Source organism: Protomyctophum bolini, assembly GCF_963924005.1.
Source record: "Protomyctophum bolini genome assembly, chromosome: 10".
Lineage (NCBI taxonomy): Eukaryota > Metazoa > Chordata > Actinopteri > Myctophiformes > Myctophidae > Protomyctophum > Protomyctophum bolini.
In genome coordinates, this window is record NC_137871.1 from 28,460,125 (window position 1) to 28,477,197 (window position 17,073).

The 17,073-nt window shown below is 42.8% G+C and overlaps 1 protein-coding gene across 5 annotated transcripts in view; it reads left to right on the top strand.

Moving 5' to 3' along the window:
- Nucleotides 1–4,918: 4,918 nt before the first annotated feature.
- Nucleotides 4,919–17,073, top strand: part of diaph2 (diaphanous-related formin 2) — a 539,224-nt gene continuing 527,069 nt past the window's right edge. For all 5 annotated transcript variants that reach the window (XM_080774225.1, XM_080774228.1, XM_080774227.1 and 2 more), the window contains exons 1-2: nt 4,919–4,951; nt 5,688–6,024. In XM_080774225.1, coding sequence (XP_080630351.1) covers nt 5,938–6,024 — 87 coding nt within the window. In that variant the 5' untranslated portion in view covers nt 4,919–4,951; nt 5,688–5,937. The remainder of the gene's footprint in view (nt 4,952–5,687; nt 6,025–17,073) is intronic.

A 17,073-nucleotide genomic window follows, 5' to 3' on the forward strand; every position in this document is an offset into this window, starting at 1 on the left:
CCTAAATGACAGGTCTAATATCTGGAAATCTTGAGTTATGGCGGTTAATTATTGGACTAATGTGCCAAATAAGAATAATGGTGTGAAATACAATTAAACTTTGTTACGGACAAGGCCAAGTCTTGCCAAGGACACATTTGTCCATGTACAGATGTGAGCCGGTGGAATTTTAGATGTGTTTTGGTTTATTGTATTTGCTGTGTTTTATGATTTTGTTTTGTTAAGTGAGATTATTGTCGAGTGATTTTACTTTATTATTTTGCTTATTTTATTTCTGTTTGAACTGCATGATTTGTTATAACTTTATTTTTCCACTGACTGGCTACCATAACTCACTAAGGACCTGCAGCTGAGTGACTGACTTGCACCTGGGAATGGGCGTGGCCAGCAATCAGGAGCCCTATATATTGAGGCTGGCAAATGGAACAGAAAAGAGAGAAACAGAGGAAGGAGAAGGCTGTGTTGGGAGAAGGAGGAATGGGGGCAGCTCCATGGGCTGGGGCCAGGGCACTCCAGCTGGGGGCCAGCGGTAGCCATGATCGTCGACCACAGATGGGCTGTAAGTGCCATGAGAGCCAGGCCTTCGACACTGTAAGCGCCACGACCGCGGCCCCTGGCTGGTGTGTGCCCGTCTTGGCCTTGCCCATGGGGGGCTGTTCGGAGAACATGAGACACACAGAATGCAGCAGGGGATGGAGAGAGAGACGACCCAGACGGACGAGGCTGGAGAGAGGGAGCAAGTGCTGCTTACGTGTCAGCGTAGGTGGCCGGTTCTGATGCCGGCCGCCGCTGTAAGTAACCTTCTGATGCAGTACTCGCTCACATACCTGTCTACCAGAGACGTTTGATAATAGAAGATGTTGGAACCGTTGTACTGGCCTACCTGTGTATGTGATTACAGGAGCTGTTTGTGAAGTGGAAGAGTGACAAGGATATTCCAGACTATACTCTTCCAGAGAACCTCCCCTCCCTACCTCTGAGCAATTTGCACATGTTTTAATAAGGACGTTTTAAGAGTTGTTTATTTTAGTGTAATAAAAGTATTTGTTTGTTCATTCAATCGGCCTCTGTTTTAAGTTTGCCTTTTATATTTGAAGTTGTCCACGAACCTGTGTTGCCTTGTTTTTATAGTCATATTATTTAACAGCGGACCAGACCTCTCACAAAGGTGGCGTAGTTGGCTACATTTTTAATTTAGTTTTTAAGCTAAGCACCTCTGCACTTTACAATTATCACTGTAATTTATTGGTAAATTTATAAGTATATATGTTTTTAGTGCATTGGTGTTTTTAGCTCGGACCACACGGACATATTAACCCATTTAGGCCTAAGGCCGATTCTAAAAAATAACCCCTGTTTCGGGGTCCCCAGTTCAGATATGATTATTTTGAGGGGTTATGGCCCGGAAATGGTTGAGAAGCACTGGCTACTGCACACATGCAGGTGTGTCTGCAGAGCAGGTGGTGGCTCATCTGCAGAAGAAAGACAACACACAAGTAAAGGCACTGAGGCACGTGACCTTCCTTGCAGTTCTTTTTGCTGTATTATTTGAATTGAATTGTATTATTATGTCTAGATGACAGAAGTGGTGCAGGCTTTGTTTAGAGCAAGGTCCACAGAGACCACATACTATCTGTAACTGTTAAAATCCGCCTTATCAGATTCATTCAGCAGGTACATCTGTTGATCATGTTTATATAAAGTATTTCAATTGCACCACAATATCCATTCACTCTATATGCATTAAACCTCTGCATAGGAACTTTGTATTATATTACTAACAAACATTAAATTGGTAAAGCAGATGCATAAAGATGCATCTGCTTTCTCAGAGAAGTCTTGAGACTTCAATGCACTGCAGAACTAGACCAAATAACAGTGTGGCGGTGGTGATTATTTACATGGGGGATGATGGGGCACACTTTCTTCAAAGAATATCCACAAAAAAAATGATGTGATGTGTGCATGCGATTGACTCGAGTTGGGTCGTGGGCCGTGGCAGGGAGACGGCTGAAAGTTTGCCCTGAGTTGCCCTCCTGCCGTGGTGGATGAGCTCTGCCAGACTAGAGATGAGACCGGTGCCTGCCTTGCAGTACAGTGGGTGGGCTATGAATAATTTACGAGTCATTTCCCTTTCATCTCTTACTGTAGGTCTAAATACAGAGCTTACTACAGTTGATGCCTGCTGCAGGCTCGTGCTTGTGATTTATAATTTGTTGTGCGCCGGTGTCGCACCTGACGTATATATCCGGCTCTATATCTCTTCATTCTTTATCAGTATGAGCCCTGAGAGGCTCTAATGTGACGGGAATGGCTCCACATAACAAGTGCAAATGTGTGGGGCGGGTTAATTGGCGTAACGACAAAAGGATTGGAAGAAAAGGGAGGGGGGGATAATTGGCTACTCTAGTCTGCACGCACGCACGCACGCACGCACGCACGCACGCACACTCACACACACACACACACAGTTTTTCTCGTTCAGTGAAAGGCATGCTGGGAGGTTCAGTAGAGGCTCCTTGGCTAAAGTACAGAAATATGCAATGAAAGAGAATTATAGAATACCAGAATGGTGTTTGCAAAGATGCAGGGCTTGAGAGGAATTAACTGCAATTACTATGTTTTACCATCCCCAGTTACCCCTATAGAGAAAGCTGTTCTCTGTGTGTGCCAGAGCGATTGCGTATACATAACACAATGCCAGGCTCCACAACCGGCACAGCCATCAGCTTTTAGATAATTGTGATGATGCTTTTATTTGCAATGTTCCAGCAAAGTCCTACCAGTTCAGCATAATACTTGTAACAAGGCAGACCAAGCCTTTCTGCTGATGCCATAGAATCACATCCAACATATCCAGCTACTGTGAATGGGATAGTCATTAGGCACTTATCTTTATCAGGGAGGATCTATATATTTCAGGGCTTTGGTCATTCATTTCAAGGAGACAGAGTGACTCATGGGGAAATTATGTCTCACATCCAAAGCCGAATTTATTTAATTATAGACCTGGCAAGTGGATGTTGGTCCCAATAGCTGCCAAGATGAAGAGAAGAAAGCAATATCAAAGTAACAGCTATCCCAATGTCTGTAGACTGGATTTATGGCAGAGCAATATGTAGCAAAAGATGTCCATTGTGGACTGTCCTATCTCTTTGTGCTGTCATCATCACATTTTATCATCGCATTCTTTATAAGTATGTTACCACGTATTTCACACCAAAGCCTCTCTTCCATCAACCCATTTCCACCCTAATATTGTTTTGTTTACCTTATTACAACAGCTGCAGTGACGTAGTAGTTAAATTAATCAACTTGTTTATGTGAAAAAATAACCAACAGAATATAGTGGGTGAGATGAGCCCAGCAATGGCAGATGGGAAAGAGAATGACCTAGTTTTACAGTTTGGAAGAGCTTTCAAGCAGCTGGACTCACACTACAGTAGGGACTGGATGTCTTTCAAAGAAGTGTGCACTGAACAAAGCTATAAACTGGCCGCTGAAACAACCAGACTCAATATAGTGGCTATGGATGGCTATGGATCAAACACGAAGTCAAGTAAGCATATAACCTAGAAATATATCCTAGAAATAGGTTATATGCTTATGGTGCCGGGACAAGAGGCAGGGTGGAAGAAGTACTGAGATGTTCTACAATGTAGGAAAAGTCTGTTACAAGTAAAAGTCTGGTATTCAAAATGTAGGCCTACCTGTAAAAGTACAAAAGTATTGGCAAGTACTCAATACTTTTTAAACTGAATGTCTCAGGGAATCTGACTACCCTAGGGTTATGGTTAGGATGTTAGTGTGGGCAGGGTTTGTGGACAGACAGTAGGCTGACAGGAAATGGGGAGAGAGATGGGGGAGTGACATGCAGTAAAGGCCGTCAGGATCGGGAGTCGAACCTGCCAGACTGGGTTACCAGCCAAGGTGCCTGGACCATTGAGCCATGGCCCAGGCTAATTTTATAATTTCACCACCCCATCTGACTATTGATAACATTTTGCACTTGAGCACAATTCTCCCTCAGTGTATACCCTGTGTTTAATGTGTTTAGTAAAGAGATATGCACTAAATACAACAGTTAAAAAATAATAATGAGCAAGCCAGTCTGAGGACGACCTAGAGAGAGAGTGGCTTGCTATCCTTTAAATAATTGTCTCAAAACCTTTGGTATATTCATATACCAAAGGTTTTGAGACAATTTGCATGCATCTAAAGCATGGTTCTGTAGCTAGTAACTGCTGACACTATATTGTCTGACATCACAACAAGCACAAAGACTTCATGTGTTGTATGATTATTGTCATCATATCATATATCATATAATATCATTATGATTAATAGTATCAAGTGTATATTACATTATGAGTATTTATGAGTTGAAAGTTCTTATAACTAATTTATAATTGCTGACAGTGTGAGTGTTACCAAAGAGGTTCATATATTCAGGATAGAAAATAGCACAAGGCCTATCTTTATTCCATCGACTGCATGTGAAAGATGTCACCCGCAGACTGTAACAATGAAATGAAATACCTTGCATGATACCAATCTGATATATATATATATATATATATATATCAGATTATCAGATTGCTACCTGATTGCTACCCATTGTCTCAAAATTGAGACAATGGGGGCGCGGTATTGCGCCCTTGTGTCTCTCTCTCACTCTCTCATGCTTGATGTGTGATGCTGCTTACAGATCTGTTGTGACTGTACATCGCATCATCATGCAGTTGCTGTGAGAGGGAGCGGTGTGTGACACACAACAGCCTCCTCCTCCTCAGCGTCGGTCTGGTCGACCCCTCGACTGCCACGCGACGTGACCAATGGCGGCCGGGATCTCCCGCGCCGACGCCGTCGCCGGGGCCAATCGCGTTCCGCGCATTCCGCGGTGGGCGGGCCTTACGGTGGGGCCTGGCTTTCAAGTTTGGTTGCGACCATGGTAAGCTCTGGGATTTTCTGTGAGTTTTCTTTGACAGGTTATTTAATTATTACATTATATTTAATGGCGACTGTTGTGTATGGTGGCGGGTGGTCGGATATTGTGGCGGTGAAATAAATATCACCCCCGGTGATAAGGTGTCTTGTTTACAGGGGGTTCAGTTGGTTGGCAGGACATAATGATGCACACAGTATGATGTAAAGTAGCCCCCCAAGCAGAGAGAGAGAACAGCGGTGATTTATTTAGTTTCATTTTTTAAACGTTTTTTTAATAAATACTGTGAATGGTAGCTGTGCTGGTGTGATGGCTGCTGAATGATGCTTCGGTGATGCACGACAGCTCTCAGACTATTATTGTTACATTGTCGTCCAAGTATCGTATCGGTTAGTTTTTTAGGCTGCTCCACACACCCTGCTAGTTTGTTTCCAAAACATGTTACCCCCCCGATATTGTAAACATTGTTGGCGCTACAGAGCGGCTACAAATCTTCATATCTAGTATACAATATGCTATTGTCCCTCTCCTTAATTTGACTTGTGTTGTGTTCATTTGGAATGTGTCTGCATACTAATTAGTGTTAGTGTATTGTGGGAAAACACGTGCTGAGAATCCCAAACGAGATAAACAAACGTGTGTGCACTGTACGTGCAGCCTAGGAGACGCGGCTGCTGGTGAGGCTTATTGATTGATTGATTGTCATTATTAATATTATAACACGTGTTCTGGTTCCTTTCAGAGCGTCTTCCCAGTGAGCTGAGGACGGATAGATCATAGAGCCTACAACTGAACTACCACACCTCCGCCCTAACTGGATACAACAAAAATAGTTTTTTTTAAACACTACTTTTAACGGAATGGCTTTTGAGAAAACTTAACATTGGCTGCCTTTTTTGTGTTGGCAAACGTGCCGGGCGGGAATTGTTTATTTATTCCCTAAGTTTTGTTTTACACAACTTTTAATTATTTGAGCGGAACTACAACCCAAAATGGACCAGGCCAGTGGCGGAGGAGAGGACCCGAATAAACCATCTAAGAAGAAGTCCAACGAGGACGAGGGTAAAAACAAAAAGCTGGTAGGTGTTTTGGAGTTGGACTGGTTTGCACACTGTTTAGTTAGTTGTTACCATAACAGACATGGAGACAAAGTCTCATTCTACTTTGTTGTACAGCCAGTCAGACAGGCAGGCATGCAATGGTTAAACTATCATCATGATGATGTCTGTTCAGTAGCAGCATTTCTACACTAAGCATATTAGTGAATGTGCTTAGTGTATTATTTGGCAGCAAGTTTAACCCATTAAGACCTGATGAGGACGATTCTACAAATGCCTTCTAAATCAGTAGTTCTCACACTCAAAAGTTGCAGCATGATGGACTGTGTGCTTGAATATATGCTATTTTTGAATAGCCAACGCAAAAATCTTAAATGACACAGGTGCTTTACCCGGTTTTAATGGGTATTATTAAATACAGGGAAGTATATAGCCCCTTTCGGGACCCTCGGTTACCTTTTCTGAATTTTGGACGGCGGTACCCTAAGGTCCCTCATCGGTTATTCTACTCAACATAGGTTTAGATTGTCCTACTCTCTGTTCACGGAGACCTGCTCGGTCGCTTGAGTGTTGGTGAGATGTTTCAAAGATGCATACAACAGCTTTAGGAGACCGCAGAAACGTGTGCGAAAAGGCGCTAATCGGAGTTGCCGTTTCTTTTTAAAGTTTTGCTTCGCTGAACTTGAAAAAGGAACAAACACCCGCACACTGTCTTCAAATGCAGTAACCAACTTTTATTCATGGAAACAGCAACGTTTCGGCCCATGCGGCCTTCATCAGGCTATCTTCATGAACACTAATGGGAAAGCATCCTTTTTGTAGGCTGTCTGGCCGAACTTGACTTCCTTGTTGACTTCCCATTTTACCGCCTCCCTCACCGAGACTGGCTAGCTGTGTGTGTGTATTATATATATATATATATGGAGGGACACACAGTAGGCTGACAGGAAATGGGGGGAAGACATGCAGTGAAGGACGTCAGGATCGGGAGTCGAACCCGCGGCACACTGCCAGACTGGATTACCAGCCAAGGTGCCTGGACCACTGAGCCATGGCCCAGTCCGCCATTACGTTTTTTTGAAGTTTAGGCTTCTCTGAAATGTTCTCTTCCTCACTTTTCTATGTCCCGCCTCCCACGACACAACAGCATTATAAACATCCTGCATATATGCGGTCGGCCAATCAGAGGCAGTAACTAGGACGTGCAGCTAGCCAGTCTCTGTGAGGGAGGCGGTACAATGGGAAGTAAACAAGGAAGTCAAGTTCGGCCAGACAGCCTACAAAAAGGATGTTTTCCCATTTGTGTTCATATAGATAGCCTGATGAAGGCTGCATAAGGCCATAGGCCAAAACGTTGCTGTTTCCCTGAATAAAAGTTTGTTCACTGCATTTGAAGACAGTGTGCGGGTGTTTGTTCAGCGAAGCAAAAAAATAATTATATATACTTTTTTTTAAGATATTTTTTTGCGGCTTACGCCTTTTATTGGTTTTTGAAGGGACAGACAGTAGGCTGACAGGAAACGGGAGAGAGATGGGGGGGATGACATGCAGTAAAGGCCGTGTCGGGCTCGGGAGTCGAACCCACGGCACACTGCGACTGGATCACCAGTCGGGTGCCCAGACGGTTACGCCACCGCCTGGGCCTGGAAAAAAAAAAATATATATAATATATTCTTAACGGCAACTCCGGTTTCTGCGGTCTCCTAAAGCTGTTGTATGCATCTTTGAAACATCTCACCAACACACAAGCGACCGAGCAGGTCTCCGTGAACAGAGAGTAGGTAAATCTGCGTCCTATGGAGAGTGGAATAACCGATGAGGAACCAAAATTCTGAAAAGGTAACCGAGGGTCCTGAAAGGGGCTAGGAAGTATAGTGCAGTGTATCATTATATTCATTATCGATATTGTGATGTGAGACTAGATATTGCACTGGACTGCGATTTTGAATATTGTGATATGGTAGGCTATATAAAATGCTATCTTTTTGTGGGTTTTAATTGCAGCCCTATTTTATACTTTTTGGTAAAACATATCAGATACAGGTGATGGTATTCCTGCTGGGCATTGCTGCCTGACGCACCTCCTCCAGTGCCTTTTGAACAGGTGTGCTGTGACACCTCACTGAACACCTCTGTGGGCCTAAACGGGTCATCAGCTGGGGACCACCATTCATCAACGTTTCGCTCCTTTAACCCTAGTACGTCTCATGGTGGCGGATGGGTTGTGAGCTCGTAGAGTTTTTTGCATTGTTTTTTCACCATAGCTACCAAAAATATAGAACTGAAGTCCTGACGTCACTCATTCATCCCCTCATATAAGAATTGTGGTACAAAAATAAACTAATTGTCCCAGTGCTATTGTTAGGGAGGTGGCTCTGTATTAGGCTATTTACGATAGTCACTCATACTTGATACAGTCTGTTTATAGAGAAAATGTTATTAATTCGGCGGTGGTAACATTAACGTTTTCTCACCATCAGTTGATTTTTCATATCCATAAGTCAGCTGTGCTCTTTTTTTTGGGGGGGGTGGGGGGACAGGGGACGGACAGTTCTTATATGTTGCGATTTTAAACTAAAGTAAACGCGTCTATGGGAATTTAGAATGGGGAAGAAGAAGAAAAACGTCACCCAGGTCGGATGTGCAAATTACATCAGACTTTGGTGCTCTATCAAGACAAGTAGAGAATCACTCTCTCTCAGCACTTCACTGTTTACTCCCCAGGGAGATGAACACAACACATGTAACGTGTTGTTATACAGTACAGTACATCTCTGTGTGGAGCAACACTGCAACGTCAAATAGCTATTGATGTCTCTTGATAGCCCCATATGGGGCTCCTCTGCCTTCCATGACTATTTAATGTAGCCTAGGCTAGTACTGAGTTGCAGAATGACAGTTCATTGGATTGGAGTGAGCTAGTGTTTCATTCAGTGATGTGCGTTTGAAAGCATTCACCCAGACCACGTTGTATAAACCTGTATACCACTTTAACCGTTAAAACCGGGAAAGCACCTGTGTCAATTAAAAAAAAAAAAGTGCCACTTTTACAGATTTACAAGCTCATGGCGAGCTTGTACATTTTCTATTTTTTAACATCTTTGAAAAAGTTTGAATACTTTTGCATTTAAAAACCCCCACAAAACTTCTCTTCTGTGGTTGGTGGGACGAAGCATTTTCAGATTATGTCCACCAGTCCGTGGCTCTCCCCAGGTTGGCAGAGGGAGCGTAGCACCCAGGATTACAGCTTAGGCAATTGGCACCGGGTGATAAAATCGTGGGATAAAAAAATTAAGGATTTTTTTTGGGTCATTTATAGTAGAATTGGCCTCAAGTCTTAATGGGTCAATAATGCTAAGGGGTCCCTGTGACGTTTTACACTGGCGTTCTTGTTACAATTTGAGTTAATTGTTTCACTTCCAAGTATGTGAGATAAGAGGGGATTTCAGTTACTTTCTGTCCCATTGAGTGAGCTGATATCACTGTGGTTTCTGATTTGACAGTTACGTGTGTCATCTCTATTGACATGACCTAATCTAATAACGGAACCACTTAAGACCGACTGTATTTAAAAGATAACAAAACTAGCACATTTACAAACTTCAAATTCACAGCATGTCGTAACAACTCAATGCAACGTGGTGTGAGCTTGTGCTGAAATGATGGCCCCAGAAATATGGATGGACACTAGGTTCCAAGTGGTTAACTGTGCAGTTGAGACGAATAACCATATAAGTCCATACTAATTATCAATAATGTATAAATGATGAATAAGGGGTCAGGACAGATGGGCCTTTTCGGGGAGGGTTCAGAATAAATTATGGACATGTATGGTTATTCATTTCAACTGCTCAACTATTGAAGGACAGACTGATATCTGTCATCACACAGTTCACACTGAGCAAAGTCTGTGTTAGGACTGACCCTTTATTACCTCATAGTTTGAAGATTGTGACACTCTTATGAGCTCAGATGTCAGTGAGGTATTTAAGTGCATGGCATTCCTTAGACAGGAAATTACATCACCACAGATCTAAGGGAATAGGAAGAAAGAATAGAAGAGAGATAGACAGGGAAGGAAATACAGGAAAATACAAGTAGTAGCAATAACAATAATAATGAATGAAATGGTGTAGGATAATATATGGTATAACAATGTTGTCGGATAATAATAATAATATATAATGTATGAGAATATTAGGATATAGTGTAGTAGTGTAAAAATATGATAGCAGTCCATGGTCGTGCACTTTGAGGGGGTCCACGGTCACACTTTAGTGGGCTCTGTGGAGGGGCCTGGTCCATGGTCACACTCGGCAGTCAGTTAGGGGTTAATATTAGAGGTCCACGGAACTGCGAAGTGGAAGACGAAAAGAGACTCCGGGGAGGGATTCCCCAGATGTTGAGTTAGTGGCAGGCCTTACTGGAGCCTATACAGTGTATATTACAAACACTGCTACATAAACAATGTACGATTTTGGCATTTAGCAGACACACAACACAGGTGCGGGTTTTGGCGGGAGGTTCCCCTTACTCAGTTCTCACCCTATGACTTTCTCGGGTGAGCGAGTACTGAAGACAAGTCTAGCTATAGGCTTTGTCGTAGAGAAAGGTTTTTAACCTAATCTTGAATGTGCAGAGCGTGTCAGCCCCACGGACCGAAGCCGGGAGAAGGTTCCACAGCTGAGGTGCCTGGGACCTAAACGCCCTGCCTCCTATTGTAACTTTTGATCTTTTTGGGACAGTAAGCATTTTTGCATACTGAACACACTGGTGTTCTAATTGGTTTGTAGGGATCGATGAGTTCTTTGAGATATTGTGGTGCCTGACCATTGAGAGCTTTGTAGGTGAGGAGAACAAAATAGAAGACCCCCACACCTATAGTCCTTCTCAAATTGATCACCTTGTTGATAGTGTCACATGCTCATTTCAAATGACACTTGACTCTGTCTCTGTTAAACACGTCTGAAGCAACAATGGCGTCAGGGCTGTAAGCCTGTAAGCCTGTAACTATACATATTGCATACAGCGCAGGAGAGAGCGCTAGAGCGAGAGGGGAACCTGCCGGGAGGAAAGGGGTGGTGGAAAACCATCGCCATCGCTCGGCCGAGCCGACAGAAGGAGACGTTCCGCCAAACAACCAACCCGAGTAGCGATAAGATCACCACAGAATAGGAAAGTAGGATAATTAACAGTGATAGTGTTAACAGTGATAGTGTGTGTTTTAATCACAGCAGCGCAATAATAAATATAACAATGTTTGGTGTTTGTCCCGTCCGTGCTGCTGACAACACAGCCGCCAGACAGCAAACAGGCAACACAGGAAATTACGTAACAGGCTTACCGTCTGCGAAAAGGGTCCGACATCCGACTGTTTGCATGAAAATGCTTCTGGTGCACAATTTAGTCTTTCTACAACCAGAAGATTTCCATGCGATCATGCGGACCACCTTTACTCCCTATTTCCTTGTTTGAAGACTGCAGCATATTTCAGGTGGCAATGCCACTAAAGAGGCACTTATGTAGGCTACTATAGTGTTGATGTATTGTGTCCTTCCGGTTAATGAGTCTGATTGGCTGCTGTTGGGTGACATTGACGCCAAACATAGTTTAACTGAAGGCCGATTTCCTGCTCTGTAGTACTGGTAAAAGAGTTTTGTATAATAGTGTGTTATTGATGAGACAAAAGTCAGGAGTTACTGTAACAATTTTAACTAAACACTGTTATGGTGTGATTAAATTAAAAATATATATCGCCATGCTATGATAGCATGCTTCATGCCCTTCCAAATCCACTTCAGGCTACAACTGAGAGCCAATTACTAATATTTCCTGCGCAGGGTGGGGCTTGTAGTACCGTTGGCTATCATGCTTCATTGAGCTTTAGGAATGCAAACGTCTCTTCGCCTCAGGCAAAGACTTGATGGACTTGTATAGACTGAGCTCTGTGTACTGTCCTGGGACTGACCACTAAGACCAGTGTCAGCAAAACCAAGCGACCCTTCCTTCAAACCTCTGCCCTCTCTCTGATTCACATTTATAAGACAGACACATGAGTAAGACAGCAGTGAGAGCCTGAGGCTACAAGTTGTAATCACTGGTATGTGTTCCAGCATGGTTAAGGTAAGGGAACCCAAGTGTAACAACTCCATGTAACACATGGTCCGGTCCATTAGCCACCACCCCTCATGTTTAAACATGCACCCCAATAGAGCGTCGCGGTCCCGCATCCTTTCATGACGACGCCAGGCCCAGGAAATAATTCCTAATGCATTTTTCCCATAGACATTTCAAAGCGAATTTATATAAAGACCTTTTAAGCGTCGTACAAAGCCAACTTGAGTTTTGACAAATCATGACAATAAACAAAAATAATTGGGCTGAACAATTGATTAGAAGAAAAAAACGGCAGGTTACAACATTTTTTGTTGTTCTTTTTCTTCTTTGTAATTATTTGTTTGGTCCAAAATATTGTGTTTGTTGTCATGATTTGTCACAACTCGCTTTGTACGACGCTTAAAATGTCTTTATATAAATACTTTTCGAAATGTCTATGGGGAAAAATGCATTGGGAATTATTTCCTGGGCCTGGTGTCGTCATGAAAGTGGGCAAGACTGTGATGCTCTAAACTGCTCTACTGACTAGGTCAGTGCTGATGTCATATCCCTCTGTGAGCTCACTGCCTTATGTTCCTTTAAGAGTTCTCAGGGCCAGACATGTTCCCTGTTGCTCAATCAGAACACATACTACAGACCCAGGCAAAGGAAGCCTGGCTCAAAAGCCCTCAGACAGCACTGAATGCGAGGGAGGAAGACATTTCTCATGCCTGGGTGGAGCTTTGACATGACATGTCATTGTTTTACGCTCCTCCTTTAGCTCCTCTGAGGTGTAGCTGGAACTTTAGTTTGCAAAAATGTAGGGAAAGAATGTGCATGCTTAATCTATAGCACAACTCTCACAATCTTTCTAAAACGTCTACACAAATGCAACTCCATGCTCTCGCAATTTGGTCTCAATGAGATCATTACAGCACGTCATCATCTGACAAGAAAATCTCTTTGACTTCAATTGTTTGACTTTACTGTTCAGTCTTTTCCATTTATGGGCCTACAACTGGTGCAGTGTCATTTGTGTGGATGCAGGCCAGCATAGGGGATGATGGGGTTCAGTTAAAGTGGAGGTATTCACTTGCTTTGGGCATTGAGAGAGGCAGTGAGCCATTCCAAGTCTATAGCATGGAACATCGTCAGCCTCTCAAGTGACAGGCATTGGCAGGCACTGGCCAGGGGCCACAGTGTGGTCTGGGAAAATGTTGGTACGCCAGCCCTAAGAGGTGAAACTGTGAAAGCCACATGTTTGTTTAATGAGTGCAGTATTACATCACCGTAGCACTGTTTGTGCAGTGGACCTAGAATGTGGATAAACGGCACAGCCAAGGACATTTCGGTAATGCTCAAGAGCATTTAGAAAGTTTAGTGGACTTTCAAACATTCTGAGTCGCTTCCGCCTCAACTGTAAGGTGGTCATCTCAGAATGTCCTTGTTTTTAGTTGTCAAAGCATTAAGGAAGTGGAGTCCCCCTAAAAATAGTACAGTGGGCATATGGAATGCAGTTGTTTTCAAAGGAATTCAGTGGATCCGGTTTAACTGAGTGAGGAGAGATGATCTCCCTCATGCATACCAGTGTAAAACATGCTGTCAGATGTGATGACATATCCCAAATGACGATTACAGTAAGTGTTGTCAAGGGCATTGAGCCTAGTATTTCAAATTTGACAACTGAGCTCAAATTTGAATAATTTCCAAGTGAACAAAGTTAAAATAGTTTGTTACCGGAACAGGTAACAGGTATGCGCCTCTTAAGAGCAAATCAAGTCAAATCAAACTTTTTTTGTATAGCGCATTTACATCGACCAAGGTCGAACCAAAGCGCTTCACATTTGCAAAGCATAATGACAAACACAAGCAAACAGAAAAATGGGATAAAATAAAGCAATAATTTCAAAGAGAGCAAAAGTCCATGGGAACATAGCACGTGGGCAGACTTAAATTAAATTGAATTAAAAGCGATAGAGTAAAAATGAGTCTTTAATAAGGATTTATAAACCGTCAACGACCGAGCAGCGTGAACATGGAGCGGCAGGGCGTTCCAGAGGTTGGGACCGGCCACGGCGAACGCGCAATCTCCTCTGGTCCTGAATTTTGTGTCAGGCACAATCAGGAGAGACAGATTGGCCGATCTCAGGGCTCTTGCTGGTACGTAGGGAGTGATCAATTGGGCTAAATAAGGAGGGGACAGGTCATTTTGGGCTTTATAAACACATGGACTACAGTACAGTTATGCACAGAGCTCATTTCACGTTGTCTTGCAAGTTGTAGTAGGCAGTGCCAGTGTGGTCTAGGACGCTCCTAAAATCGGTATCATTCAGAAAAAAACACTGGTACAGTACATTAGTGAACTAGACTGCATACTAAAGGGTGACTCTGCAACCCTGGGTCTTTCTCTTACTATTGACCCCGAAAATACCAATAATTAAGTGTTTGTATCGCAATAAGTCTTTTATCCTCCCATTCCAAACTGTACCTTAATGATTCAAATTTGCATGCATGTGATTGATAGTTCATGTGAGACTGTGCTATTGTGCATGTGATTTTCAAGTACATAGACAGGTGACTGTTGTTAGACCCATGGGTGGCATTTAGCTATACATGGTGTTTTTGTTCTGTCACTGAATCCAGCACCAATACGAGTGCTGTTTTCCAACTGACTGCTGATGTCTTTTTAATGCTGTTTTGGTGCACAGGCTGTTGATTATAGTTTCACTTCATTTCCACTTGTCTTGGTTCATCTTCTTTAGGCTCACTGATCATTAGTTGACTCTATTAAGTTATGTCATGAAAGGCCTCCAGAAAAAAAAAAAAAAAAACAATTCAGCATACAAAACCAATTTCATCCACGATTAAACAGGGGAGTTTCAATAATTCCCATACGTCAAATAACCTATAAAGAAACCCAAGTTTGTGATACTCTCAACGTCGAATCCTCACCGACCAAAATAAATCTGTGCGTGCGTGGCCTCAACTTTAGCATGTCACATTTCTGTCAGACTCTTGAATAGCTTCTGCTTTCATGCTGAGTGTGTGTAATTTCTAATTAACTCAGAGTAATTTAATCAGACCTTAATGATTGTAATCACAATAGGCATTTACTAAGCAATTAAAGTAGATGGACAGTGAATGGACAGTTCAGGCCCACTTAAGCAATGTTGTCTTCATTAAGACAACATGGCCATGGGATGCCTTGTTGAAGTAGAAGGCTAATATAATGTGCAGTGGAGTCTAGTTGGATCTCTTTCTGTTCAGTTGCACTCCACAGTACACTATCCCATATCGACGGACTTCCCACTTTGTCAATCAATATGTTGACGAAGCACAATTGCTCAAAAGTAAAGACATAGCCTTAAGGGTTATTTATATGTAGTTGCGGGCCGGTGTCGCTCACCGAAAATGGCCGATCTACAAGCTCACAATGCGTTGCTCTGTGACGCATTGTGAGCTCGTAGATCAGCTGTTTTTGGTGATCGACACGGCGCGCAACCAAGTATAAATCAGGCATTAGGCTTAAGTGGTGCAAACATGCGACATAGGCATTATTTCCTATCTGTAAAGCCGGGCCCGGGGCCCCACATTTATTCATGTTGTCATGTTTAGCAATTAGCAAAGTAATCCATTACAGGATGCCCTGGCATCTGAATCACGTTGTGAGCAGCTATGAAATGTGACACGTGCCGTTACCTTTGTTCTCTTGACAGGAGCACTGTCAGGACTCACAGGTCTGCTTCACTGTACAGTACATGCCATGGTATTAGGGAGGCATTTGAAACCTTTGGCAGCTTTGGTACATGGACCACAGGGCATTATAGTTCATAGGCTAGTTCAGCATAGACCCACCCGCACCCGCATATCCATCCCATATGTCCATACAGCATAATGGATATCCAGTTGTCCATAATCGCCGATCCAACCAATAGGCCCATATATTGCCATGCCAATATACAGGGTATGGGCATATAATAATGGCAGAGATCCATATATATTTGTGCCCACATACATATATATATATATATATATATATATGGGCACAGACGGGTACAATGGGTACTCTGACAAAGCCACCCAAACCACTGCACCAAAGGTTGCCACGTACTGTTCATCAACCTTGGTATTTGTGCCTATATATCGCATAGCTCCTATTCACTCTGTAGATGTATTGGCTATCTTTGTGAGTTTGAGTTGCTATTAAAGTTAATCTCGCTCTGTGCTATTTTATACTTGTTTGTCACTTGTGGGTTGAGAGAGGGTGGAGTCCCTGTGATAAAAGAAAGAAAACGGCAGGAAACGCACCACATGTGAGTGTTTCATAGGGCTCAGGAAGCTGGAAAAAGGAAGTGGTGAAGAATGCTTTAATCTGACTGTGGAAGAAAAAGACTGGCTGCTCTGACACCATCCACCAACCATCTTAATTGAGGCACATTCATGACCATCAATAGATTGTATTATTATATCATATCATAATTAGAAGACTATTTTATGCCAAGGAATGGGAATTCAATTCATTCATTTCTTGCTTATTGGATGGCATGAGAATGTGATGATGCTGTGTTAACCACTTAGGCCCTATTTTCCAGAACATTTGGAATCTTTTTAAACATTTTGGCCTCTAATGACATGCCAAATTCATAGAAAATAGCTGATTCACAAGCTCACGATGTGTCCCACCGCAATGTTTTGTGAGCTTGTCGATCTGCTATCTTTTAAAATGTTTTGAAAATCTCTTTCTTCATTCATAGTAGAACTCCAGAGCTTACAGTAGGACCAGATCACAATTCTCTTTCCCCTGGCTCTTTAAGTTGATACACACACAACTTGTTTTGAGTAAACATCATGAGGAGATCAGTAGCTCCCATGTGCCTTGTCGCTCCTCTCAAGAAAACCCATGCTTTTTGTAATCGTCTGCATATCACACTAAAGCCCCCAAGGGGAAAGTGTGCTTAGAAATTGCCTTTCAAG